The 27,810-nt window shown below is 47.2% G+C and overlaps 1 protein-coding gene across 1 annotated transcript in view; it reads left to right on the top strand.

Moving 5' to 3' along the window:
- The window catches only part of RERE (arginine-glutamic acid dipeptide repeats), a 115,278-nt gene that overhangs the window by 73,167 nt on the left and 14,301 nt on the right, over positions 1-27,810 (top strand). Inside the window, exons 10-11 of the mRNA XM_062507424.1 lie at positions 1,220-1,300; positions 27,345-27,507. Coding sequence (XP_062363408.1) covers positions 1,220-1,300; positions 27,345-27,507 — 244 coding nt within the window. The remainder of the gene's footprint in view (positions 1-1,219; positions 1,301-27,344; positions 27,508-27,810) is intronic.

Here is a 27,810-nt window from a genome sequence, read left to right as displayed (position 1 = left end):
GCTCGTTTCTCTTTAGGGAATTATCTCATCTCCCTCCCTTCCCTGGAAATAGTAGGGTCCACGTACTCAGCATCCATTATCTTTTTCTGCAGACAGAATTTATTATTTACTCATTGTTTATACCTGTACACAGTGTTGACAGGAAAGGAAAAGGCCTTTTATTTTCTTGCTTGTTCCTTTTTAGGGAATTATGAATTCTCATTTCCCTCCTTCCTCTCGAATAGTAGGGCCCAAACACTCAACATCCCCTGTCGGTTTTGCAGGCAGAAATCTGCTATTTGCTTGTTGTTTATACCTGTGTACGGTGTCGACAAGGCAAGGAAAAAGCCTTTTTGTTTTGGCGTTCATAGGAAAGGAAGAAATCCTTCTCTAGAATGTCCCTTGCAGAGAGAGGCACTTTGTTTACCTTTAAACCTCCGGGTGCAGTTTCGAGCTGCGGGGGTCGTGAGAAGGGGCCGGGCAGGCGCTGGTGCCCCGCGGGCCGGGCCGAGGGAAGGAGCGGGGGAGAAGACGGGACGAGGACGAGCGAGGAGGGAGCGGTGCCGGCCGAGGGGCAGCGCCGGGGCCCGGAGCTGCCGGGGGCGGTGTCGGGGCCGAGCCCGGCGGGCGGAGGAGGCGGCGGGGCCGGGCCCGAGGCTGAGGGGGGCCGGCGATCCAGGCCGCCTTTTGCGGCGCGCCCCGCGGAGCCGCCCGCCCAGCCCCGCCGCCATCACACGCTGGGCGCCGCCGCCTCCGCCCGGCCCTGCGCGGCTGCTCCGGGGCTCGGCTCGGCTCCGCTCGGCCCCGCTGCCTGCACGGCCCCGCTGCCTGCACGGCCCCGCTGCCTGCACGGCCCCGGCCCCGCCGAGGAACGCGGAGCTCCGAGCTTTAACCCCTGCGGCACCTGCTCGGCACCCCGAGCCCGGCACCCCGCATTGCCCCGGCCCCGAGCGGCTCCGGCAGCCCCGGCTGTGGCGGAGCTCGGAACGCTGGAAGTTGGACGTGCCAAGGGGATGCGTTTGGGGGGTTTTCGGTGCCTTTGCCAAGCCCTTTCCCCCGTTCGCAGCCTTGTAGGTGCGTTCGCTTCCCCGGCAGACCTTGGGTTCCCGGCGCCGCTCGGCTCCGCTGCCGATTCACGGCAGCCGTTCAGGGGATTTTTTTTTTTTTTTAATCTTCTTCTTTTTTTTTTTTTTTTTTTCTGCTGCTGCTGACACGCTGTTTTTGTTATCTTTCATCACAGAAACGGTTTATTAAGGGGTTGAGGCAGTACGGCAAGAACTTCTTCAGAATCCGAAAGGAGTTGCTTCCCAATAAGGAGACCGTAAGTACATTCGGACTTTATGTAATTCGCTTTTCGCTGTTTCTCTGTTTGATCTTGCGAAAGTCTTTCCTTTTTACCCCGAATTGTCCTCGGATAAACGGAAGACAAATCCACGAGGCAGCTGCTGATTTTTTTAGTGCAGTTTTTAGGTCTTGGGGTATTGAAAGATGTTACATAAAATAATCGTCATGGCTGGACGGAGCCACTGAGCCTGGGCGAAGTGTATTTATGGAGACCGAATCTAATTTTAAATTCTGACATTATGACTGGATAATATACTTTGTGTCACACGGTCGGGCTCGAGTGGCATCGGGTAATTAATTAAAGAAAACCTAAACCAAGAGGAGATGGGGTCGGGCAGCCCGAGGTGCGCTGTGACCCGCGCGGTGCCGGGCTCTGCTTAACTCCTGCCGTGCCCTGGAGCTCGTGTTCGGGGATGGAGCTGGGAGCTGCCCAGCCTTCTCTTACGTAACCCTTCAACCCTTTGTAACCCTGTCATTGCACCCGAAATCCCAAATCCCGGCAGGGCTCCGGAGACTCCTGCAGAGGACACAGGCTCTGGGACGCCTGCAAAGCCCGCTGACTTTTCCATTTATCCTAAACCAGCCTGGCTTTCTGTCCTGCAGGTGTCCTTTAACTGCCAGGAGCCTTTGGGAAGGTGCTTTCGTTTTGGTTCTGGATTTACAAAGGAGGTAGCTCCATGAAAATGGAGTTGGACTGTTTTCTAGCAGTGTATTAGTGATGTGGAAAACACCGATTTAAAGCATCGCAGAGTGTTTGGACTTGTAGGTGTGGAGTCTGGATGTGCACTGGGGAAGAGCATTGCTGAAATAATATTTAAAAACCTCTCAGTTTCTGTAGGATGATTCCATTCTCCTGCGGGAGGTTCCTGTGAGACAGTGCTGTGATAACACAAATCTTTGGGTGGTAAATAGTAACACTGTGTGAGTTAAAAAGGAAGGGGAGGATGAGACAATTACGAGTTCACTCATTCTGAGAAAGGAAACTCCAATTACTGCTCGGGTGTTGGTGGACTGAGGATTCTGTGGCATTTTGAGGCGTGGAGGCCCAGTGCTGGAAAGGTGACAGCTGGGGAGGAATGCTGGAATAGGATGGATCTTATCAGTGTCTGACAAACCTAGCACATCATATCGTGCCTTTCCCCTTCCTCCAGAATATCTCCCAGAATGGATTTAGAACAGATTGGTGGTTGCTTTTGGAAGTGAATTCTGCTGATGCTAAAGTTGCTGAGGGGCAAAAGTCCTCTTCCAAGTTGGAATTACAGCAGTTCTGAAGTATATAGTGTTTTTATAAATTGAAATTTATATTTTAAATATGAAATGGGGGTGGGGGGGTTGTGATGGAGAAAAACATTTTGCAGGCAGAAGGAAAAAAAAACAGCTCAAAAATAGAGAGTTGGGGGCAGGTGCCTGTCCCTGTTTGTGCTACTTAACTTCTTACACTGGAGCTTGGATATCAGGCTTAGGGGTTTGGTAAAAGTTTTGCAAGTGGTGTTAAACCTCACACAAGGTCTTTTTTTTTTTTTTCCCCAAGTGTTATATTATTGTTTCATTAGGTCTAATTCTTTTACTACAGAGAAGACTAAATATTAAGTCTGAGCTGTGGGAAGTATCATGTTGATGGGTTTGGGCTTAGGGTTTTTTTTAGCCCCTGTGGTAACTGATCTACAAATAACCTTTGACCTACAGCGGGTTGTTTATAATCTCCGCTTCCTATTTTTGCCCACAGACCTCACTTCTGCTTTCTTTAATTCCCAATTTCTTTTCAGTCAAAATTTACAGCCCTTTTGCTATAGGAAGACATTGCAGCATAAAGGATGCAGTAAATATTTGACTGTCCAGTTTAGCTTCTGTTCCTTGAAGTGGAATAATGACTAATGTAAATGACAAGGCTGTGGGATTAATTTGTCTGCATTTTTTCATCACCAGAATAATTTCAGATACTTTGCTTGCCATTTTTCTGATGCAGTGTGAAGTAAGCCTGTAGCAATTCCAGGAACACCAGAAAAGGGCTTTATTCTCCCATTCAGCCTCCATATTAACATCAGTGAAACTTCAAAAAGTTGTTACATGGATGCTAAAGCAACTTCCAGGTACTTAAAGATGTGTCAGGGGCAGTCTTGGAGTGACTTGTCCTAATGGCTCTTGGGCATCTTACTAAGAGTTTTTCTTTCTGCTCACTGAAGGTTTTGGGGAGGAGACCCAGGGGGTTTTGCCTCTGCAATCCCCACCAAGAGTTAAATCTCCTTATTATCATGATTTCTGTGAAATGTGTCCTTTCCTAGACCCTTCACTGGGGGAAAATTCTCCCTAAACCCTACAGCTGGAACACGGGAAACAGTGGAAGAAAAGGAGTGCAACAGAAATGCAGAATTCTTGTAAAGACCAGGTCTATTTTATGTTAAATCAAGCTGAGGCTGCTGGGCAGAGTCGGGCTGTGGAGGTGAACATGACATTGTATTTCTTTTCCACTTTGGGAAGGTGTAAAGTGGCTGTGGTGAGAGATGAGAATCAGGCCATGCTGTACTGAGCTTTCACAAGTGTGTTAAGGAATGCCCTATTTGAGTTGTGCCTTGGCTTTTTTCCCTTCCATAGTCAGTGTGCAGTACCTTTGGAGAAAACCCTGTGCTTAACAACGTGGGCTTTAACATAGCTTTGCAATAGTTTTTAAATTATTTCTTCTAAATGAGTAATCCTCAAGAAAAGAGCTTTATGAAAGAGAATGTTTATTCCATATCTGAGGTGTGTTTGTTTGGGTCTTCACTCCGCTGGTTGATTTTGCATTTCCAGTTTATTTCCATGTTCATGTCCAGGAGGGGTTCCCAGTGGACGTGGGAGTAAATAACTGCAGTGGATCAAGGAATGTGCTGCTTTTATGCTGGATCAGTGTTAACCTGCTCACACTCTGGAGGAAAAGTGCCTCTGTGTAGACAAGCCACGAGCTTTTAAATGAAACTTCTGAAACTTCCTTGAGTTTCCAGTGAGCTGTCTGAAATGCAGTTCTCCTCTATTTCCATGTAGCCTTTTTGCCTTTTATCTTCCTCTGGGTGGTTTCCCCTTAGTTCCCCTGGCACAGCTGATGAACTGCCCTGCTCCCCTTTGGTTCCTTCTTAGCAGCACTTCTGATTCCTCTGCATGGGAAGAAGTAAATTTAGGAGGCTTTTCAGTGACATGAACGGTTTTCAATAATTACTTTCATTTAAATTCCCACGTTGTGAGAATGAAAGGTGCACAGCTGGCAACAGTTTTCTTAACTATCCGGTTTGGCTTTAATGTGGTTTTATTCCCCTGCCATCCAGCCATTTTGGGATAATTTGCTAAAATTTCGTGATAATACAGGATTTTCCGAGTATTTAACATTCTGCTCTGAATTCCTTAGATGATTACACTGAGCTACTTGAATTTGAGAGTTTCAGAAGCACCAGCATTGTGATAGGCCTGAGATAAAAGTACTTACGTGGCTCCAAGGTTGGGGATTGCCTTTCTGTGTTCATGGGAACAGCTCAACTCTGTGCTGGCTGCATGCAGGAGGTAAATAGGAGCAGGGAATGGAGGGGAGCTCCTGCAGGGCAGTGCCTCCTGGTCCTGCCAAGTGCTGGTGTCACCTTGCTGGGATCCAGAGCTGGCTCCTGTTCCTCAGCCTGTCCTTGTGCTGCTCTCTCAGAAACACTCCTGGGAGCCTCAGGCTACACTTGAAGTTTGTTTGAGCTGTTCAAAGCCACAGCCCCAGCAGGAACAGAACTGTGGCTGTGGTTCCTGCAGCCTGCTTTGGGGCAGGGGTGTTGTCTGACCAGTGGGACTCCAGCCCCCAGAAATGGGGATGTGTGTGCCTTCCCTAGGTCCTGTAATCCTGCCAGACTGTCGTGGCCTTTGCTGCTGTTGAATTGAGATTTTGGAGCCCCCTTGTCTCTCTTGGGGATGGACCTGAGCACTTTGGGCCTTTCTGGGAGCTGGGGTGAAAGTTCTGGGGATGTTGTGGGGCTCTGCAGAGGCTCCTGTGTTCCCCCAGGACAGTTCCTGGGGCAGTGCTGGGCATGGTCCTGTGCCTGTCTCTCCTCCTGGCAGCCTCAGCTCCTCCCAGGGCCCTGCAGGAAGCCCAGGAGGAGGACAGTGGATCTTTGTGCAGGCACGCAGACTCCAGGCTAATTTTGGGTTGAATTTCCCTGTTGAGCACATAGGTATCTGTGGTGTGTGTGATTTTTGGTTTGGCTGCTGAGCAAGGGATGACAGAGTGCAGTCGGAAGATCTTGCCTCAGGGTGGATGCTCCTTTATTTAGCTCTAAAGCACGGTGTAAACAGGAGTTATGAATATTGGCTGTTTCCTAACACTGAAATACCTGCAGTGTGCTGTATTTATGCACATAAGAACTAAATATGCATCATTTCTTCAGGAAAAATGGTCTCTCTCCTGATAGTAAAATCTTCCTCTTCAAATTAAATGCTGCTGGGACTTACCTCAGAGACTAAATAAGCTGTGCTCTGTTAACGTTAGGAGGCAAAACGAGTGCAGTGTGAGCTTTCAGCATAAACTTCTGTTTAATTTTAGATCGGGGTTTAGATAAACAATTTTATTCTTGCCTCATTAATGCTTAATCTTGTGTTACATAATACACAATATTGGCTTCCTGAGTAGCTCTTAAATGTAGTGCAAATGTGTAGTAGCTGAAAGGTCAGTGCAGTTACCATATGTGCAGGCTGGCAAGGTGTCTGTCCCCTGTGAGGACAGACGGAGCCCTCCCCATGTCACTCCTGATGGCAGCCAGCAGCCCCAGGAATATTTGTGCAAGGCTCTCCTGAGCTTCTGAAAGGTAGAGCTTCTCCCTCGACACAATTGTTCAAATAGCAGAGTGCCTTTGATCAAAGGAGGGGGATAATTAGATGAATATCTCTTGGTCTGTTGGTATAAAGTGGTTACTTAGCCCTGCACTGGCTTTTTAATATTTGCATTTAGTGGTGAGCCTTGTTTGTAGCAGGAGCTGCATTGTGGCTGTGGCGTGGGCTTTATCCCTGCTCTGCTCTCCCCAAGGAAATCTGGTTTATTTGAGGCCGTATTCCCCTAATGATGGAATATTAATACAGTGCAGTCAAGGCATATTATTTCCTGCCTTGTCTTTGCTGCGGGAGCATTCAGAGAGGGACAAGCTGTGGAGGCCTTTTCTGTTTGAAAGCTGAACCTTTTTCTTTAATAACTTGTTCTAGCCTGGATGCAGTCAGAGCTGAAATTTTCCATTAGAGTTTGAAGCGACTGCCAACATAAACAGCCACTGCTTCTTTTCATTTCATCCTCCTCGCTGCTGCTGCTTCCAGAGCGTGGCCATTGCAGGCACAGGGCTTTGCTCTTGTTCACACAGGGGCTTGTGGGCTTCACATTTCCCAAATGATTTCAGATGATAGGCTGAGCCTTCAGTCACAGCAAATATCCTACTGGGCTTCAGTCCAGTTAGCAGAAGGGGCAGAGGCAGCAGTTGCTTTTCCTGTGTAAGTGAAACCACTGAATCATTTGCATAACAAACTCTTCTGGAGGGAACGTGCTGCCTTTTTGTTGTTTGTTTTTTTTTCCCTGTTTTTGTGAGCGTGGCTGTCTCAGGTGAGGGAGGAAGAGCACTGCATTAATGTTGGACTCAAGGTGAGGCAGGGTGCAGGGGCAGCTCCCAGCCAGGAGCTCACCAGGAGCAGGGGAAGGAAAGCCAAGGAATGTAATGAAATGCTGAGCTCATAGGAGCTGAGCTCAGATGGAGATATTCCTGAATTTAAGTGGCTCTGAGCTGAAGGCTGTTTGCAGAGGATTGTTCAGTGTGTGTGTTCACTGTGATCTGGTTTGTTTTCAAAAGTTTAACTGTTAAACCTATTGCAAATGTCATAACTTTATTGGATAATAAACGAGGAGGTTTGCAAAGGTCTTTAAAGAGACATAAAGGTTTAACTCACACACACCATGGTGTCTTTCTTTATCTGTAAATAGGTGTTCAGGTGAGCAGGCTTGGGCCCCAGCTCCATGTTCATACCCTTGTGTTCCTTTAGTTCCAGTTCCCTGAGTGGATCCTGTGAATTCCCATGTTCTGGAGGTGCATCTTGCCTGGCTCTGAAGAGCCCTTTCACCTGGCCTGTGCCACGTGTGTGCTCGTTGATTAATGATTGATTAATCACTGGCTCCAGCTTCCAAAGACCAAAATAACCCTTTCCCCAACATGCCTGTCTCAATTCCAGCTGAAGAGAGCAAAACCAAAGAAAGGAAGTACCTAAAATGTGCTTTGTTTTTATTGTTCTTGTTTTAAATCTCTTAAGCGTTCTCTCAAGAGAATAAGAGGATTATTTTTCAATTGTATCATTTTACTTTTGTATTCCAAAGGTAATTTACAGCGTCATCAGCTCAAAAAATGAGCTGCTTATTTGACTTCCTTCCTAAGAAACCCTCATAGATGGAGAGCATAAAAGCAGAAGGTGTGTTCACTGTGCCAGCTGGACTCTAGAATTGACTTCAGCATGGGCAATAAATCAGCTCTGCACTCCAGTGGCTTTTTTTTTATTATTATTTTACATTACAAGATTGGATCTCATTGTTTATTTTCCTCTGAAGGTTTAGAGGTAGGTAGGAGTAAAATATTGTTGCAAGTAAAAGAGGGCCATTAGGCAATTGCATTGAATTCTGTCAGGGAGCCAGCAAGGACAATTTCTGCTTTGTAGGGAAAAGTCTGTAGACAAAGATACAAGCCAAGATTATTTGGGTAATTGATACAATATTGTCTGAGCCTTCCTCAACAACTGAGAGAACACAATGCTGCTCCTCAAGATTTCTGTTCCACTGCATTTTCCTTACTTTCTGTTTATAATTCACCATCCTAAGGAACTTTGGTTTGTTTATTTTCCTGTTGTGAATTCTCTTTTGCATCTGTGCTGAAGGGTATGTGTGACTCTGGTTAAAATGCTTTTGTTCATCAACAGCTGTATATTTATTCTGTATTTTCTTTCCCCGTGAGAAAAACCAGCAGCTTTTCTTCTTCCCTGGAAGTTGTCAGATTGTATCAAATACTCAGACATCAACCCTGAGGTCCTGTGAATTGCAGGTACATAAAATAGGTGTCTGGTAAAGGATTTGTGCAGTTTATTTTCATGGTTGAGTGTCCCAGCCTGGCAAGACTCTTTTCCACGGCTGCCATGCATCAAACCCTTCCTGCTGTTTGTTCCCCATCCAGTCAGTGACTGAAGATGAGCTTTAAAACTTGAAAATGGCTTACAGAAAGGCAAAAATAAACCAGGCATATAAGCAGCAGTGCCGTTTGTGGGACCTCCTGTCCCAGAACAGTGCTAATGTTTTAAAATCTGGGTAACTCCTGGAAGAAATGAATCTGTATAATCCTGCCTGGGGACTGACTTTTGAAATGGCTTAGGAGAGAAATACTCTCCAGGTAATCCTCTGTGTGCTGCTCACTGTGTGTATTTACAGTGTGTGAGACAGAGATTACAGTTTCAAGAGCTACTGCAGCAGTTTGCTTTGAATTTTGGAGTTCAAGGAGTAAATAAATACAAACAGCTTGGAGTCGTTGTGAGCCATGATCCAGGGGAGTCAGAGGAGCTCTGCAGAGCAGAGTTTGGTTCCTTGAAACACACAGGGAATTGTGCCTGGCTTGTGTTGGGGCAAAGGATTGTGCACTAGGAGAAAAACCCTCAGCTGGCAGAGAATAAATAAAGTGTACTTGGAGTGTGCCTTGCTTCCACAGAGCATGGGATGAGCTCTCTTCTTGCCCAGGAGATCACTGGGCTCAGTCATCACCTCCTACCCCTGGGAGAACAGCACCCACTGGCTCCAGAGCAGCCCCCAAGCACATCAGTCACTCCTAAATATCCTGTAATGTGCTGCTGGATCTGGGAGAAAAGACAATAACAACTCCAGGAGACAGATGCACTCATTTTGTCAGTTTTGTTTCCACCCAGCTGTAAAAAAGAAGCAGTGCTTGATTACTGGGGTTTTTTTGCTGCTTGGTTTTTTGTGTTGTGTTTTTTTTTTTGTTTTTTGGTTTTTTTTTTTTCCATGCCAAGGAAGACTCCCAGGAATTCTAGAAATGGTGGAATAAAGTGAGAATGAGGAGTTAGAAAAGAGTCTGTGCCATAGGGGAGGTGAAGCAGTTTGTGGGTAGAACTGGCTCTGTAAGCATAAGAAATACTTAATATCACAGGTTGAAATCTGCTGCATTGACTTTGGCTTTTTTTTCCTTTCCATTCTGTATCTGAAGGAAAAACACTTAGGATATGGCAGAATTGAGATTGTCAGGGCAGAAAGATGCTGGTGGTTACTTCTAGGTGAGGATGATGATGTTCTGGGTGAGCTTCTGTTTTCTCCCAGCACAGGGAAGGGTGGATTGCTGTTCTGCAGGGTGCCAGGAGGGCTGTAAGTGTCAGAGCCCTGCACACCTGCACCAAGGTGGATTTATGGATAAATGGGATATGGAGGAGTTCCTTTCCCTGCCAAGAGGTGCATTAACGTCTCCTGGTATGTGGAAAAGCTGTGAAATGCTCAGGCTTTGGGTTTCCTACTCCTGCTTGTGAGGAATAAGGGTCTTGCAAGGCTGGGATCCCCCATTTATGGTGTTTGTGCCTTTTCCCTGGAGCCAGGGGTCCTGCAGGACAGAAATCCAGCCCTCCTTCCCTTCCTGCTTCAGGCTGCTGAAGAGGGTGCAGGTGATGTCCCAGCAAGCCCTGAGTGATCAAAGCAGATTCCACAGGAAACCTTCTGCTTCTTGCATCTCTTTTTAAAAATCCCATAATGCTGGCAGGTGTGTTTCCTTCTGATTCAGGTCTTTCAAGGCTAAATCTGTTGATTGCCCTTTTCTTTGCAAACTTTGTGAGCTTAGGAGCTGGGGAGGTGTAAGTGAAGGAGCTGCTCTCAGACTAATTGCTGTGTTTGAGCACTTGGAGTCTTAAGAAACAAACCAAGTGTTACAAGAACGATGACAAAATCCCAGCTGCTGACGGTGGTGGTGGTGGTTGGGAAATCCTTCCTGACTCTGGTCACCTGGGATGAGGAACACTGGCAGGAATATTGTTTGTTTTACACCACCAAACTCCTGTACAGCAGGAAGGGATCTGGCGTGGACAAGGTGCTGGCAAGTGCTTTTATTGCCATGGTGGAATAGTTTGTCCTCGGGTGGAACAGTTGAGCTGATCCTCCCCTTCCCCCAGACACTCTGTGGGCTCCCTTTTCCCTTGCAGTGCCCCTGACACAAACAGAGTTATTTTGTAGGGTGCCTTCAAAGAGAGGAGAGCACATTCCAGGTTATAAAGCAGCTCTCTGCTCCTGCAATCTGAGAAGTCCTCCCTGGTGTTTAACCCGGAGCCTGCTTTGTGCCTCTTGTGTAAAGCACCAGGACATCCCACAGGAACTCTTGATTTATTTTGCTAACTCTGCCCTTCTCTGTGGTTCACAAACCTCTAATGGGCTGTGAAGCTCCAAGATTTCTGAGTTGAACATTAGAAGTTTTAAGATCCTCCTCTACTACATGAAAGACTTAACACTTTCCACATGCTGGGTTTTTGGATCATGAAAAGCTGATCTCCTACAAGTAGAGTTTGTAAAGCTGAGGCATCCTGGGCCAAGGCTGGTTAATGCTGTTGTGAAATTGGGGGAAAGGAAAAAAAAACGCAATGAAAACTCTGGGCTTTGGGCCAGCAAGGAAGATCTGATACAGTGAACGTGTTTCTGTTGCCCTTTGTTACTGTTGAGTTTGATTAGCTTTGTTTCTGCTAAGTTTAATTACAGCTCTTTTTTATTTTTATGGCTAAGGAGGGGATCTTTGCCAAAGCTTAAGTCTTTCATTACTCAGTGGCAATGAGAGGGAACTGGAGAAATAAATCATGCCAGCTCCCCAACAAACAAGCCAAAGTAAAACCAAAAGACACCCCACTAAGCTATAAACCCAGCCCTTTTCTCTCTCCTTGCCTTGTTCCTGCAGTCTGCTACTTTCCATCTGCTATTTTCCCTTTCTGAAGCTTCTTTTAGGCTTTTGGGGTTGGGGGTGAATTTCCTTAGTGCAGTAAGTTGTTTTGCCTGGCCAGGGTTCTTCACCTGTGGTTGTTGTGCTTCCCTGGAGCTTGTCTGGCTCCTCTGCAGTTTTCTGTCATACAGACAACACTTCCTACATGGATTCCTTCACTGCATTGCAGGAATGCAGCTGGGATGGGAAATGGCTCAGAACCTGGGAGAACAGAGTGGACAGAAATGGGAGGGGTTTGGTTTGGGCCCGTTGAGATGTAATTAAAAATATTTGCCATAAATCTTGCTCAGTTTGGTCTCTAAAGGTGTATACAGAAAAACTCATTTCTCTTGATCCCCACTGCTAAAGGAGCTCCAGACTGTGGAACAGCTCTGGGTTGTGTAACTGGACCTTCACCTTGCTGTGGAGAAGTGACAGGGACAAAGGCCTCCCTCCCTCAGTGCTGTGCTAAAGTTGTATTGATTTAACAATTCCACCTCGTGTTCTTACTCTGTGCCATTTGATGGGAGAGATTTTTTTTTTCTTCTTGTTGTTGCCCGGCTTAAGAAGAACATTGCTTTTAGAGCTTCTGAAAAGAAATTGTCTGCTCGCTGTGGGCATGAAACTCCCCTTCCTATCTGCCACCTATTTATTCTATATTAAGGTTCATAATGGTTTTGTTTCAGACAAATCTGTGTGCCTGGAACTTGTAAGACTTTAAAAATGATGCAGATGATTTTCAGCTAAAGGATGACGAGGAGGGAAGTCTAGATGTGAGCAGCCAGAGAGTTGTAACCCAGCACTGGCAAGGAGATATTTGGAAATCCTGCATTTACTTTGGGAAGGTTTTATTGAGCAGGAGCGTGGCTGCTGCAGAGAAACACGGACATTGTGAGTGGTCGTGCATGGGAGTGACCCCACTTGCTCCTCTCTTGGGCTGTTTTTCCACAGAGCACATCACCAGAGCTGCTGAAACAAATCCAGGGGTTGGTCTGTGTGTCAGTGAAAATTCCCTCCCGGCTCCCACCTCATCCTTTACAGCCCTGAGTCACAGCCCTGCCGTGCTGGCATTTACAGATTGCAAGTGCACGAGTTTGCATTGCTGCAGCAATTAAGGAACACGTAACAAATGCCTGTGAATCATGGCTGGGTTAGGTCTTTGTGTCTGTGCCAAACCAGCCTTAAGGTTTCAGGTTTCTTGGAGTTGCTGAAGTTCTGCTTTGACCTTTTCAAGGGAACTTACCTAGCAAAGGTATGGGAAATGTTTAAAACTGAGTTTGGCATTAGGTTTGACTGCTTTAGTTGTCATGTCTGAGCTGAAATGGTGGATGGAATCCTGCAGGCTTGTGGATAAACAGCGTTTCTGCTGCACTGCTCAGTCTGACTTTGCCATTCCATAAAGGTCATGTCAAAATGAGAGGAAAACCCCAAAACAAATCAGCAACAACAACAAAAAACCCAAACCCAGAGTAGCAGGGACTTCATGTTTTAGGAATTAGAAGTTCTGATTTTTCAGGTATTTCTGCTTCAGTCTCTCTCTAGCAATGCACCCTCTCTCCTTCAGTGGTGAGAAGAGCCCGTGGTGTAGCGTAATTCCCAAATTCCTTGTTCCATCAGCCTGGAGCTGTGAACTTGCCTTGTTGGCACCAGGACAGCTCCTGAGGAGGGGCAGTTTCTGCAGTTGGCTCTTTACAGATGGAGCAGGGAAGCAGCTCCTGGAAATCAGTGTGTGGACATTGATGGATCTGCTTTGCCTGACCCTTAAGAACACCTGCAGGGTGTGAATGGTTGTCCTCAGGTAGGACAGGGCTGGGGACACCTGGGACACGAAGCTCCCTGGGGTCATATCATCCCCTCCAGCTTCCCAAGGTCACCTTGATCTGCAGGAGAGAGAGGGAATTTCCACTTTGTGTCACAGCAGAGTTTGGAAAGGGCAGCAGGGAAGTGAGGAATGAAGTCAGGGAGATGCTGTTTTGCCCTGTCTCCATTATAATTAGTGTTGACAAGGCTCATTCCAGGGCTGCTGGCAGCTCTGCTCCCCAGGGATCCCTTGGGATGGCATATCTGCCCTCAGACATGCAGGGAAAAGAATTTGCAGGTCCCTGCACCTTTGAAGAGAGCCAGCATGCACCCAGGAATAAATTCCTTAGGGGTGCAGAGCCCTCCTGCAGGAGGAGCTGAGCTCACCTGAGCTCCACACCTGCTCTGGGCCCATGGGCTGCAGGTTTTCCTAAACCTGCTGAGGAGCCTGAGCACAGCAAAGCCCAGCCAGTGAAGCACAGCCAGGGCTTTCTTTGTTGGTGTGTTGGACAAGTGGAGTGGTTTCAATTAGGAGCCCACTCTGCAGTAGCACGGGTGTGATGGATTAGGGGAACACGAGCAGCACAAACCTGTCCTGCTGCTTTGGGGCTCTCCTGGGGGGAGCCTGCTGGGCAGGGGTGGGCTCAGCAAGGAGTAGGGGTTTGGAGTAGAAAATCCACCAAAATAAATACAGCCACTCTAAGAGCTTAGCTGTTTTAATTCAGTTATGTGTGGTACTCACTTACAGACCTTTTACCACCCTTAATGTGGTTTTGAGAACTTGAGTTTTCATGGGTGCTGTGGGAACTTCTGCCTGTTTGAGCTCTGGTTATTGGGTGTTTGCCTGCTCAAGGCAGCTGCTGTGATTGACTGTGAGGAAATAATTTGTATGATTTCAAGCTGCAGGTTTGCTAGGGTTTTTTTTTTTGTTTGTTTTATTTGCAAGGAGTGTTTCTTTGTGTCTGCTCCCTCATCTCCCACTCTTTTTGTTAATGTTGTAGTGTTTGCCTAGTTTCAAGTGTAGCTCCACCATACCCATTTCATTGCAGTGGGAGGGTTTGCAGTGTTGTCCTCCTGCACCCCTGAGGCAGCTCAGCCTCATTAGGATTTACACAGACATCACAGGAGTTGTCCCTGCTTTTGTCTCCAGTGTTGTATGTGGATAGGTGGGAGTGGGGTCAGACTCCTGGATTATTCTGCTTCCCCAAGATCCTGTTTTCTCCTTGGGATGCTGCTCAGCTCTGCTGTCACTGATGTCCCTGAGAAGCAGGGAGCTGGAGGTGAAGAATTCCTCATCCCTGCAAAATCCCATTCCCTCCACGGGGCTGGGAAAGGCCTGGAATTCCCAGGCACTGCCTGTGCTGGACGAGGGTATTTTTATTTTACATGCTGGAAAACAAGCACTGTAGGAGTCCTTACGTGCCTGGGCTGCCTGTCAGGTGTTCATAGAGCCTCTTGAGTGTGTTTGTGCATGAAATATTCATGGGACATTTGAAAGAGGTGGCAGTGGTACTGTGAGAAATAACACTGTGGAAAAATTCCACTCAGATCCCAGGGTTTTAGTGCATCATTTTCAGTGTTTTCCCTTCTAGTTTTATCATTAGTACCATTTGCATGAGAACACGTGTCTTTATTTGCAGCTTTTGTTTCATTCCCACCCAAAGATGCCTCTTTTTGTCCTGTTTGCTGGGTAGCAGTTGCTGACAGCAGTGAACAGACACAGGGAATCCTGGTTATCCTCACATCCTATGGGAATGGGCTGAATTCCAGACTGATTGCACAGTGAGGCCTGAGCAAGAGAAATAGGTAGAGAAATTGCTTGTTTTCCTTACAAACAACACCTGCAAGAATGGACCAAAACCAAATTCTGTGTCTTAGCAGTGTTACTGTGATGAGTTTAATGAGGAGGGAAAGCAGGAGAGTTGGAATTCCTCATGGAATGATACATGAGACACCCAGAACATCCCCTGTGCTTACATGTGGGCAGATCAAGCATAGTAAAGTGGATTTTTTGAAGGAGAAAATAGCTTTTGTGGTGTGTCTTTCACATGGCATGGGCTTTCTTTTCCAGAGCTGTGTAATGTCTCAAATCCCTGTTATTGCAGGATCTGTGCCTTGGTTGTGGCAGCTGCTTGGGTCGTTGGATGTGTTTCTAATTAAACAGGAACTGGCATCTTGAGTCTGTTTTTTCCTAAGGCTGTGAATCTGGGGGTTTGTGGAGGGTAGAAGCAGCTTAGGAGAAGCTTTGGGAAGACCAGGATGGGTGAGGAAAGGCAGGAGACAGGAGCTGGGGGTTCCCAGGGAGGTGTGTCACCTTCTGAGGCTGTTCCTGCAGGATGGATGTGATGGGGCAGCACAGACAAACCCTTCACAGAAGGTGCAAGTGTTCATGTCTGCAGGAAATGTTCCTTGTGCCCTGCCTCTGGTTGTTCACTGAGCTTGGCCACAGGCCAGGCACCGTGTCAAACACTGCTCTTGTTCCACAAATGGAAATCTTCCTCAGCCAGAAGGGAAAATCACAACGTGTCCCCCCAAATCCGCTTCTGTCACTCCAGTTTCCATACATACACGTGGCAGCCAAATCAGCACCCTGAACATCCATGTCAGGCTTTTCTCCAGCACTCAGTTGTGTCTCTGGGTCTCTGCATCTTTCTGAAGAATTTAAGTGATATTTTGCTGTAGTTAATGAACTCCAGAATGAAATGAAACTTTCTAATAAATGAAAGCTGTTGTGCTGTGTCTAGAACCACAGGATGCTTGGTTTGTTTGCAGGGGACGTAAACCTGTTTCAGAAAAACAAAGCTTAAAGAGAAAGATGCAGTGGGGAATTTTGGCTATCAGGGATGTTTGGCTAGCAGGATGTTTCTGTGTGCAGTTTTGTTTGCAGACAGTGCACGGGTTGCAGATTAATATTTCAACACTTTCAGAAACTCTGTGGCTTTAGCTTATCAGTTAATAACAGTTTGTCCTTCCAAGAGCCACACAAGTAGAAACATCAAGCAGGCAACTTCGCTGTCTCCCAGAGGAGGAGGCCAAGTACTGATGGAACATCTCCCTTTCCTGTTGGTTTGAAGTTCCCTGTTCTAAGGGCTTCTCTCTTGGTTGCTGACGCCTCGCTGCTGTGTTGAATTCAAGCTCTGATTAAGCCAGGCTGGGCAGGGGCTCAGTGGTGTCACGTCCTGCCTGTGGCAGTCCCTGTCCCCAGGGCTGCTGGCACAGTCTGACTGTCCCAGCAGAGAATTCCTGAGCTGCCAGGGGTGAGACCCTGCAGGGTTTTTGTGAGGGATGGGCTGTGCCATGGAGAGGAGGCTGACTGGGGTCTGCCCCGAGCTGCAGTTCCATTTGCAAGACCTCAGGAGTCAGAGCCCTATGTCCTGAATTCCTGCTGCCTTTTTGCCTTCCCCCTGATTGTGGGGATCAAATTCACCTTCCGAGGGAGCAGCTCGGATTAATGTTTGCTGGAGACACCAGGGCGGAACAGAACTGCAAAGAATTGGTAATTTCTTTCACTTCTGAGCTCACTGTATAGGTATTATAGTGAGCTACAATGAATTGCTCTTCCTAATGCTGCTTTACAACTCTTAGCTTTGTCTTCTAGTTACATTTTGCTTGCTAAGGATTTTTCCTGACAGAAAGAATTTGAGACTGGAGGGAAGCAACAATAACTGAGGGATAAGCAGCTTACGTGGCAGTTCTTTGTGGTTTGGGGGTGGGGGGGTTGCTTGATGTCCTGCTTCAATATTCCTTTTTTTCTTATATTGCTCTGATAAACAGGAAAACACTGAAATACCCCTCAACCTTCCACACTTAATCTAGAAAATCTACTGGTTTAGGGAGCTGTTCTTGGAGAGCAGTAAAAGGAAAACAGCTGTTCAGGGAGCAGATCTGAGAGGAACAGAGTCTGTTTAAAATCAGGGCTTAATGACAAGGACTCTGCTGGGAGGTTGTGCTTGCTTTGTCCAGAACTCAGGGCAGGAGCCCGTCCTCCCTCACCCTCCATGCCCTGGGTGAGTTTTTGAGTTTTCAGTGATAAGCTGCTGCTTTGTCTGACTTCAGTTGATACTTTCCAGGTGTAAAGTGGACAGGATTCTTCCTCTGTCTGGCCTCTTGGACATCCTGTGCTAGTGATGTTTATTATGAGGTCACATTCTGTCTTCTGCATGGAATCAGAGGGGTTCATAGTTTTCAACGTGGAATAACCAGGTTGTCAGGACTTCTAAAATTGTTGTTTCCAAGGGATTAAATCTTCCCATTCCTCATTAGCAGTGAGGATAATTTTACAGAGTTTGTCTCCTGTATCTAATTTGCAGTGTTTTCTGATTGCTGCTGTATTTGTAATAAAGTCTTAAACCCCAGCAGCTCCCCCACAGGTCACGAGCTCAGAGAGGAGGAAGCTGTGTCAGGGAGGGGAGTGTGTACATTTGACAAGCCAGGCTTTGTGTGATTCAGCACAGATGTGTTTGGAAAACCTAAAACATCTGGTGCATGAAGTGTGGAATGCAGGTCAGTGGTCAGACACATCAGGAGTTCAAACACTGCTGCTGGCACAGTTGCACTGCTGGTGGGTGTCACAGAACCAAGTGGACCTGCAGTTCTGATCTCTGTATTTTAATAAAAGCAGTTAGAGAATGTGACATTGGAGAAATAAGTGGTTAATTCTTCCTCACCTCAGCTCTCCTTGCCCTATTGAAAAACAGAAAATCGGCTCAAAATTTCAGGTTCTGTATTTGTTGTTTATTTGAGTGGGTTTGTTTCCTTGGTTTTGTGGTATGTTGCCTTCTCAGTGTCCAGCACCTGGTACTGTAAAACCTGCCAGTACAATGTATTCTAACTTAACCTGGGGAGGCCAGGGAACAGCTTCATGCAAGGAAGCAAAGAGAAGCAGCAGCTCTAATGAACAGGAGTCATTTCCAGCTGGGCAGGGGGGATTCCCTGAGCTCTGGAATGCTGCTGGGGCTCTGGGGATTATTTTGTTGGCCCTCCCCAGTGCTGCAGTGAGAGAACCCCAGCATGACTCTGAGCTGCAGGCCAGTGTTTGCCATCAGCCCTGCAGGGCAGGGCTGCACTGATGAGAGCAGTGATCCCAGGTGACAGTTTCCTGGGAATGGTTTGGTTGAAATAACCAGCTGGAATTACTGCTGTGAAGTAGTTACCTAGCAGCCAAAAACAGCTCTCAGGTATAGCTCAGGAAAGGTCTTGGTAAATATAGTTTGATTCTGTCTGTACAACTGGCATGATGAAATAATGAAAGTATTTTTGAAGTAGTAAAACTTTCTTAATAACTGCAAGCCTAATTTCAGTTGTTGGGAAACAAATGAGCATCTGTACACCTTCCTGAGATGCAGGGGGATTAAGTCCCCTGCTGAATAGCAGAATTAAATTTTTAATACTTTGTTTAAACAGGAATTATGAAAGTAGACAACGTTCTGTCCTTGTGTTTGGAGTGTCCCTTTCTCATGCACATGCACAAATTGGCCTTTCACTTAAATTAATTGAAGCTGACATGCAAACCACAACAACAGGCAATCTGGGTGGCAGATGAAATGACCAGAATCCTTTGGTATTTTTTTTTATTGGCTTGAGTGGCTGATGGTCCTGGTTGTGGTTCTCAGCCCCGGTGTAAAATCCCTGGAGCAGAGGAGCTGCTGTGGCTGAAGGAATCATTCCCATTTCCTGGCAGCCATTACATGCTGCCAGCACAAAAACTGTTCTTCCTTAACAGTCCTTTCCGAGGCTCAAAAATGGATTTTCCTCCCAGCCACTGTCATTCAATTATCACCTCAGGAAATGCACAGATATAACTGATGATCCCTTTCAAACATCCTGCGGTTTTCCACTCCTCCCATCCTTCATTTCCCTGCCTGCTCCAGTCATTAGATGTAACATTGCCCATGTATATTTTATAGGGTGACCCTGACGGCTGTCGCTTTGAGGATGTGCAGAGATAATAAGATTGTGCATGTAATGAAGGGCAGATAAATAGAAAAATGTTTACAGGATGGAGTGTGGTGGTTGGAAGTGCTTTATGGCTTCATGGCTGGCTTCTCCCTGACACGCCCCCACAGGAAAACCACAGGTACCTTGGCTGGAAAGAGTGAAAATGGGATGGGTTTTAGGGCAGCAGCAGGGAAATGGGGTTTTGTTCTACAACCTGAACTCCAGCAATACCCAGTCAAGAAACTTAATTACCAAGCTAGTGCAAAAACAGAGTGCAGTTAAAGGGATAATTGGCACCTCCATTGAGCAAATCCTGTTCTGGGCATTGTGCTGCTGAAGTTCCTTGTACCGGTGTTGATGGGGAGGTGGAAGTGGAGTGGGAAAATCACAGTCCAGTGCAGAGAATGCCCTGAAAGCTTTCCTCAACACCTGGCATGAATGTTTCTGGGTATTTATCCTACTCTCCCTTTTGTCCTGCGTGGGAGTTCATGTATTGAGAACTTGGCCCTTAACAAGAGGCTGGCAGGGAGATGCTGCCTGGGCCAGCTGTGAGCCCCAGGACTTTGATGTGGGCTGTAAAATGGAGCAGAAGCATTGCTGGCTCAAGAAAACAGCACCTTGTGCCATCTTTCAGAGGCATTTCAGCTCTGTTCCTCAGAGCCATGTTAAGCTTCATTCCGTGGCCCTGCATGTGTGCCCAGGGGTGAGAACATCCCAGCAGTGCTGCAGAACTGGAGAGGCTCAGAGGTGTGTGCAACACTAGAGGGTAAAGTTAAATTATTGGAGAGAAAAGTGGTCAAGAACATCGGGATTTCTAACTCCAGAAATGTTGATAATGCAAATTACAAAGGGAAGGCTGAGTAGAACATAAATACTCAGCAAATGTTGTGTAAGGCTGAGGTCCTGAAGTGTCCCTGTTTTGATAACCCTGGGTGGCTCCAGCCCCAGAGATGGCCCTGGGACGTTCCTGGTGACCCTGGCAGTGCTGCACAGGCCTGGGGAGCCACCACTGCTAAAGACAGGCTCTAATAATTAATAATGGATGCAGCCAACAGTGTGTGAGTTCCTGTGGGGATTGGGAGCTCTGTTGATTAACAAAGGGGAGTCTCTGGAGGAAGAAGCCTTAATTACAAAAGCTTTCTTTCCATTCTGGCCTGATGCAGAGAGGGGCAGCAGCTTTTAACTGGGGGTGAGCCTTAAAACAATGCCCCAGTGTGCTTTGCATTTGTTTTGCAGAACTGTTAAAGCTGGTACTTAAATCCCTAAAAATGGAGGGGAAAAAGAATTGTTTGTGTAGAGCCGATAGCGGAGGGTAAGTCCATAAAATGTTAATTATCTTACTTGCTGCCAGTTTGTGCAACCTTAATTACAAACACTGGAAAAGATGAACAAATAAACTGCATGGAAATGGGGAGTTAGATGTGGCACAGAGAGAAGTTAGTGCTGCTTTTTTTTGGGGGGGGGGAATAATTCAGATTTCTCCATGGTTTGCTAAAGCCATTGAGGCAGGAGGCAGGAGTGAAACAGGGATATCCAGCTGTAAGAATGAGCAGCTTGTGTTGAGAGCAAAAGGAAGGTGAGTGTCGAACATTCAGCCAGTGCTGTGCTTAATAAGGATGGATAAGGCTGCCCAGTAGGTCTGGGTTGGAATTCTGAAGGAATTTCAGAGGCTCTCAGTGTTGGAGCTGCTCACAGAGTTGAGGTTAATTGGCACAATCGTCCTTCCCACTTAGGATTGATCTCAGCCAGTTTATAAATCTTCTGTCTCTTTGTTGCCCCACACCATAAAACTTCAAAAGGATTTGCTGGGACTTGATTTGTAAAACTTCATTGACTTGGTCATCAAATGGAAGATGCTGTACAGTGTTGTGAGTGTTGCTGTGTTACTGCAGATAATGTTTGTTTTGAAGGAGAGATTATTTACATCCAGCTCATGTATTCCTTTCCTTTTTCCCCCCGATTTTGCAGTCCCTGCACTGAGTCTATCCTCTGACAGTGATTCCATTGCTCACCCATTATGTGGAAGAATTAGTAGGAGTTAAGAAGGACAAATTCATTCTCCTGGAGCTGATACAGAAGCGTGACCTGTGTGTTTAGGTGACATTATTCTAGTCTCTTCACTGCTTGAGGAACTTGGGAGTGAAATCTTCAGGTTCCAAGCTTATTTTAGCACTCCCAGGAGTGCCCCAGCTCTCTCAGGACCTGTGGCAGCTCTTCAGACAGAATCTTCATTTGTGAGAGAGAGGAGCTCCCTCTTCCCCTGGTGAGGGGAGGACTAAGCAGGGTACCAGTACTCATTTAGCAGAAACAATTAGAAAACATAAAGCTCTGTCTGACTGCAGGTTTTTTCCACAACAAAATGAAATCCAGAAGATGCAGATGGAGCCTCGGCTGGGTTCCCAGGAAATTCTGTGGCTGTTCCTGTGTTGGGAGTAAATTGACAGCATAAAACCCAAGGAGTCAGCCTGGCTTTGTTACACACCTGTCTCCTCTTTGGATTCCCACTTGCCCAGCCTGTTTGCCAGGAGTTTCAAATAAAAAACTGAAACCAGAGAGCTTAACCTTTCTGTGTGCAGAGCAGGGAAATAGTGGGGGCAGCCAACCTCCCAAAACTGGAGCTGGAGTTGTGAGCAGGGGTCGTGGGGCCAGGGCTGTGCTGCCATGCAGGAGATAACAAATGGCCAGGGGAGCTGCAAGGTAAAATGGCTGCACTTGTAAAATCTGCCAGAGAGCTGAGACCTGCAGGGGATTCTTTAGAGAGCATCCCACGATTTTTAATGGGTTGAGGGGGTTTTTTGTTTTGTTTGGTTTTTTTTTTTTGTAGTGTTAAGTAAAATATTGTTTGATTTTTTTCAAAGCCTCTCTTAAAACCTCAGTAATATGTTTGAATATGCAGGATTCCTGTGCACCCAAGGTGGACATTAATCAGTGCTACTGAACAAGCTGCTGAGACTTACTGCTTAATTAGAGCATGTGCAAACCTATTTGTCATGGCTGGCAGAGGCACCGAGCCCGAGCTTCGCACTGGAGAAATGGCCAAGTTCAACTCCTGGAGCTGCATCCAGCTGCTCCTCTGGGCCCTGCAGTGTTTTCAGTCCTTCAGCTTGTTCAGACCAAGGCAAGAGTTTCCTCCTTTCCTCTCTCTGGGGATGGATTCATTAGAAGAACCAGCCATAGAATCATTAAGGCTGGACAAGCCCTCCAAGATGGAGTGTAGGCTTTAACCCAGCCCTGCCATGGTCACACTGAACCTGTCCCCAAGTGCCACACACCCTGCCCTGGGCAGCCCCTTCTGCTTGCAGCTCTGGCTGTGTGATGGAAGGGATGGGTGGTCTCAGTATTGTCTCCTCACAGTGCAGGGCAGTGTCCTGGGTTATTCTGTGAAGCTGTAGGAGCAGTGTAGGAGTTCCACACCCTGCCATGATCCAAACCCATGTTCTGATCCTGCCCCGGAGCAGATGCTGGGACCCAGCCTGTGCCAGGATATCCAGTGGAGGAGGGAAGCACTGGACACTGTTTTTACTGCAGGACTTTACAAGAGTATTAGCTGAATTGAGTTGACTTAATAAAATCTTGAAGCATTCCAGAAAGATTGTGAATTCATTAAGGCCACAGCTGGACAATCTGTTCCCCTCTGCTCTGCCGTGGCTGGTTACAGCCTTGGAGGAGTGCTGTCATTTACCTTTTCTCTTTCATTACTGCAAAGCTATTCCCTTCCCCCATGATTTTTTTTTTTCTTTTCCCTGGCAGAGCTTGGCTCTGGGGAAATTAAAGAGCAATTATTGTGTTTGCTCACTGTGTTATACCCTAACAGATACTTGAAGGGAAGTTGATGTGTGTGTGATGGGCTTGCACAGGAGCTGTGCTCTGCAGGGCTGTCAGAACCTTCCTGTCCAGGGATGCCCACCCAGCCTTAATCTTTTGTTTACCCAGGACAGGACTAAACCCCAGCACGGGGCACAGCTCAGGATGTGGATTTTACATGTAAAAACTGCTGATAAGAAGTAGGAAACCAGGGACTGCTGAGGGTGTGCAGGTAGAGGGGATGCTCCGGTGGGGGTGATGTGCTTGGGGGAAGGATTGAGCTGGAAGAACACACAGGTGGGAGTGAAAGAGTGGGAGAGGCAAGGGAGAGGTGCCCCTGGCAAGGACAGTCCCCTGCTCGAGCAGCAGGGCTGGCTTGGGCAGGTGAGAGCTGGGAATGGCAGAGAAACCTCCCCTCTGTGAGCTCCTGCAAGGGGGATCTCAGCCACATCTTCTCTGCACAAATCATCTGCACAATGGAGCTAAAAGGAGAGGAAGTGTGACTTTTTTATATGCATCTATGTGGGGTGAAATGGCCTTGGCAGGAGGAGGCAGGAGGCTTGAGTCGTGAGCTCAGGATGTGTTTCAGAATTGGGGAAAGCTGATCTGGTGTTTTTAGTGAGGAACATAATCCCCTCTGCCTTGTGAAACTTGGGAATGTCGATGTTCTCAGGGAAATGTGGCCTGAATAAAAGCCTGAATTATGCTTCTCATTTTGCTTGATGTATGTTTGGGACAGTTAATCGGATGTTAACATGTTAACTCCATGGAAACATGGAGTTGTGTGTGCAGAAAAAGAGGTGGTGGTGTATCAAGTGAAGGTGAGGCTGCTGTGAACAGGAAGGGATGAATCCTGGAAGGGAAAGGGATCTTCTCCCCACACCTGTGGAAAAGAAAAAGCTGGGCTTTGGAGTTGGTTTGGGAGGGCATTAACAGCATCTTCCATGGATGTGGCACGCTGCAGTCACCCTAGGGGTTTCACCCTTCCCGACTGAGGAATAAATGACATCTCCTTCGAGGGGTGTCACTCCGAGGGATGGCTCAGGCTGCTTTCACTTGGCTCTGTTGGGTGTTGTGGCAATAGCCAGCCTGCACAGGGCACCCAGAGGAGCAGGACAGTGTGCTGGCAGGGCAGGGCTGGCCCCGAGGATGGTCTGGTAGCCACAAAAAAGAGCTTTGGAGCAGCTGCCCCAGCCCTCCCCAGCTCCACATGGGGGATGTGGGATGTGCTGACTGCAAGACCTTGTGGTGAGGTGAGGTGAGATCACCGGGAGCAAAATGATCATTACAGGCCATTCATGTCCCAGCTCATGCCTCTGTGTTTGCTTGTGAGCAAAACCAGCAGCTAATTTGCAAGGCAGCCTTTTGTCCCAGGGCCTTTGATCAATGCTGGCCCGTGTTAATGTTTCAGGAGGCTATTGATTTCTGCAGCAGCTTTTGTTCCTGAATTTATGTGCCCTGGCTTTCAGCAGCACACACTGTGCATGTTTGATTAAAGCTCATTTGACTTCCTTGCAGTGAGGCTGGAAGCTGTTTTTGCTCCCTGTTTGGGGAACCAAAGCTTGCCTGACTTAATCCTTTGTGCTGCAGCTTGTGCCACCCATGCAGCAGCAGGATGGTGGGTCTGACCCTGCCAGGCTGGAGCCATCCAGCAGTTCATCCCTCAGGCAGGCAGTGGCATCCTGGGCAGCCAGGGTGAGGAGATCTGGCATGGAGTTCTTCCACTGGGGTACCTGTGGAAGGTTGCATTCTGTGCGTGCTCCCCCTCTGACTTCTCCTTTTCTCCCAGATCCCTTTCCTGAGTGCTGCATTTGTGCAGTCTGACCATGAACTGGAAGTACAGAATATTCTTTAGTCCTTTAATCTGTCCAGATATCTAGCTGGGGTAAAACTGGTTGTTGAATAAATAGACTTTGACTTCATCTTTATCCGTGTGCAGTTGTGACTGCACTTCTGAGTGAGTCTCAGGGGGGAAAAAGCATTATGGTCATGAGGTTGGCATTTTCTATAAATATCTACCATTTCTTTTTTAAAGTTAGGTTTATGATCTGCATGTATAAGTTGTTAAACTTCCCTTGGGACACGATGGCTTTGCAATGTGTAAATTGAGCTCTAATAGGTTCCCATTCCCTATTTTATGATGGAAAGAGAACAGATTGGTTTGTACTCTGCTGTTGCCATGTGTCAGAAGACACATTAATTCACTGACATAAAGACATGGAATTTACTGACTTGCTCCTTGGTGCTGACACCTCAGATTTGATACAAATGAATTTATAGGTAAAAAACGACTGGTTTCATTTGCAAGAGACTTTCTGCCTGTGCAGAGCATTGCAAAAGCCTCCCTGCAGAGCCCAGCCTGGCTCCTGGCACAGGCATATCTCCCAGTGGACAAAGAGCTGGCCTGGGTGGACTTTGAGCCCACTTAATGGGCTCAGGGAAATGGTATTTCTAAAGCAAACACGTGCAGGGAGCAGGCAGGAGCAGAGCAGGGTGCTGAGCTCAGAACTCTTGTTCTATCTGCCCGGTTTGCCATGGCTTGTGTGCTCATCACCAGCCAGCTTCAGATTCTCTGCAGGAAACACACCTTTAATAGTTTTAGTAGTGTTTTTGTCCTTCAGAATCAAGAACTGTAGGTAATGTTTTGCCCACTCCTCCTCTTCACCAACCATCACTCCGAATATATGTTATTTTAATAAATAATACACGAACACAGTTCAGGTCTGTGGTGGGGATCAGTAGCATCATCCCAGTCCGTGGCAGCACAGATTAAAAATGATCTGTTCTGCCTCTTGCCAGAAATCACCATTGTAGGCCTGTTCTTTCTTCTGGAGTTTCTATTTTTGAATTAGGCACTGGTAAAATTCTTAAGTGTCTTAAATGTCAGCAGTTAATGTCTAGAACAACATCCTCCCTTTGTCTTTGGAGTGTTTCAGTGGTGCAGGTATTGGTTGTGGCTGTAATTGCTTGTTTGGGGCCCTGGGGAGGGTTTGGATTCAGGCAGGGTCGTTATTGGAGTTAACTCCTGCTCTGCCCGGAGCAGGGGCTGCAGGATTTCCCCACGGAGGCAGCAGGCTGAGGTTATTTGATCAATAAAACACAGTTCAAAGAAACCCTTTTTGTGGGCAATTCAGGTATGTTTGTTCTGATGTCGATTTTTTTCAAGGGGCTGGTTAGAACTTCTCCGTTTTTCTCTTGCAACTTGAAAGCAACAACACCTTTTACCTTAGAGGCAGACGAGTCGCCAGGAAATGATGGGGTTTCAAAGTAAGGGAAAAGAGATTAAAACCACATGCTGTTCTTTGGTTCAGCATTGCATCCGAGGTTTGAATGGCAGCTGCTGCACTTCCTGAATATAAGCCAGATTCATTATGCTGTGAAATTATCACTCATTTCTCTAGGTGTACTCTTTTAACTGCTTAATTAATTTAGATGTGGGTATATATATTCAAATTAAAACATGATTTAGTGTGGTAGGATTGTGTTACGGTTATAGACTTGTTGTTGAACATGTTTTTACTCAAACTTTCAGCTCCTTACACAGGAATATTGAACAATACCTGTCTGTGGAATGTAGGTTGACAAAATGGCAGAGTCTGTTTGGGCTGAGCTGTGTTCTCCCCATGGACAGCAGGAGTTGGGCAGGTTTGGGGTGGTTGTAGCTGTGTTCTCCCCATGGACAGCAGGAGTTGGGCAGGTTTGGGGTGGTTGTAGCTGTGTTCTCCCCATAGACAGCAGGAGTTGGGCAGGTTTGGGGTGGTTGTAGCTGTGTTCTCCCCATAGACAGCAGGAGTTGGGCAGGTTTGGGGTGGTTGTAGCTGTGTTCTCCCCATGGACTGCAGGAGTTGGAGCAGGTTTGGGGTGGTTGTAGCTGTGTTCTCCCCATGGACAGCAGGAGTTGGGCAGGTTTGGGGTGGTTGTAGCTGTGTTCTCCCCATGGACTGCAGGAGTTGGAGCAGGTTTGGGGTGGTTGTAGCTGTGTTCTCCCCATGGACAGCAGGAGTTGGAGCAGGTTTGGGGTGGTTGTAGCTGTGTTCTCCCCATGGACTGCAGGAGTTGGAGCAGGTTTGGGGTGGTTGTAGCTGTGTTCTCCCCATGGACAGCAGGAGTTGGAGCAGGTTTGGGGTGGTTGTAGCTGTGTTCTCCCCATAGACAGCAGGAGTTGGAGCAGGTTTGGGATGGTTGTCGGAGCTCAGCAGAGCGTCAGAGGATGCTGACAGTGACACAAGGGCACCCTCTTCCGAAGCTCCAGGTGGATCCTGGTGCTTCCCAACCTCTTCCCTGGGGAAGAATTGAAAAAGCATTTATTTACTTGTTTTCCTCCTCTGCAAAAACAAGCAAAAAAAAATGAGGAGTTTTTTTGTGTGTCTTGTCTAAATATTTCTTCCTTTTCAGGCTGAAATACATCATGATTCTTCCAGGAAAAATCCCTGCGTGCACACGGAGAGCCAGGGGAGGCGGAAAGCTGACAAGTGAGGTCTGCACGGTCTCTAACCCAGCGTTGTGTGTTTGCAGGGGGAGCTGATCACCTTCTATTACTACTGGAAGAAGACCCCCGAAGCAGCGAGCTCGCGCGCGCACCGGCGGCACCGGCGCCAGGCCGTGTTCCGCAGGATCAAAACCCGCACCGCCTCCACCCCGGTCAACACCCCCTCCCGGCCCCCCTCCAGCGAGTTCTGTGAGTGCAGCCCGAGGCTGGGCACAGCTCTGCTCAGTGCAGGGAGAAGCAGTGGTGCAATGGTGCCACGCTTGCCAGGGGACGGCGAGGAAATGGAGTTGGGGCTGTTCCCTCTCTGTTCCTGCAGCATTCTGCTGGAATGTGGAAGGTGGCTTTGATCACCCAGTGCTTTGTGCAGTCCTTAAGCATAAAAACATCCTGTAAGGATGGAAATATTGCCCTGGGATTGGATTTCCCTACTCTTTTTCTTGGTGGTGTGTTGTATTTTCTCCGGTAAAAATTTTTCTCCGTTTCTCCCGCTTA

This window comes from Cinclus cinclus, chromosome 23 (assembly GCF_963662255.1).
Source record: "Cinclus cinclus chromosome 23, bCinCin1.1, whole genome shotgun sequence".
Lineage (NCBI taxonomy): Eukaryota > Metazoa > Chordata > Aves > Passeriformes > Cinclidae > Cinclus > Cinclus cinclus.
The sequence above is the reverse complement of the archived record's forward strand: the minus strand, read 5'-3'. Positions and strand labels throughout refer to the sequence as shown.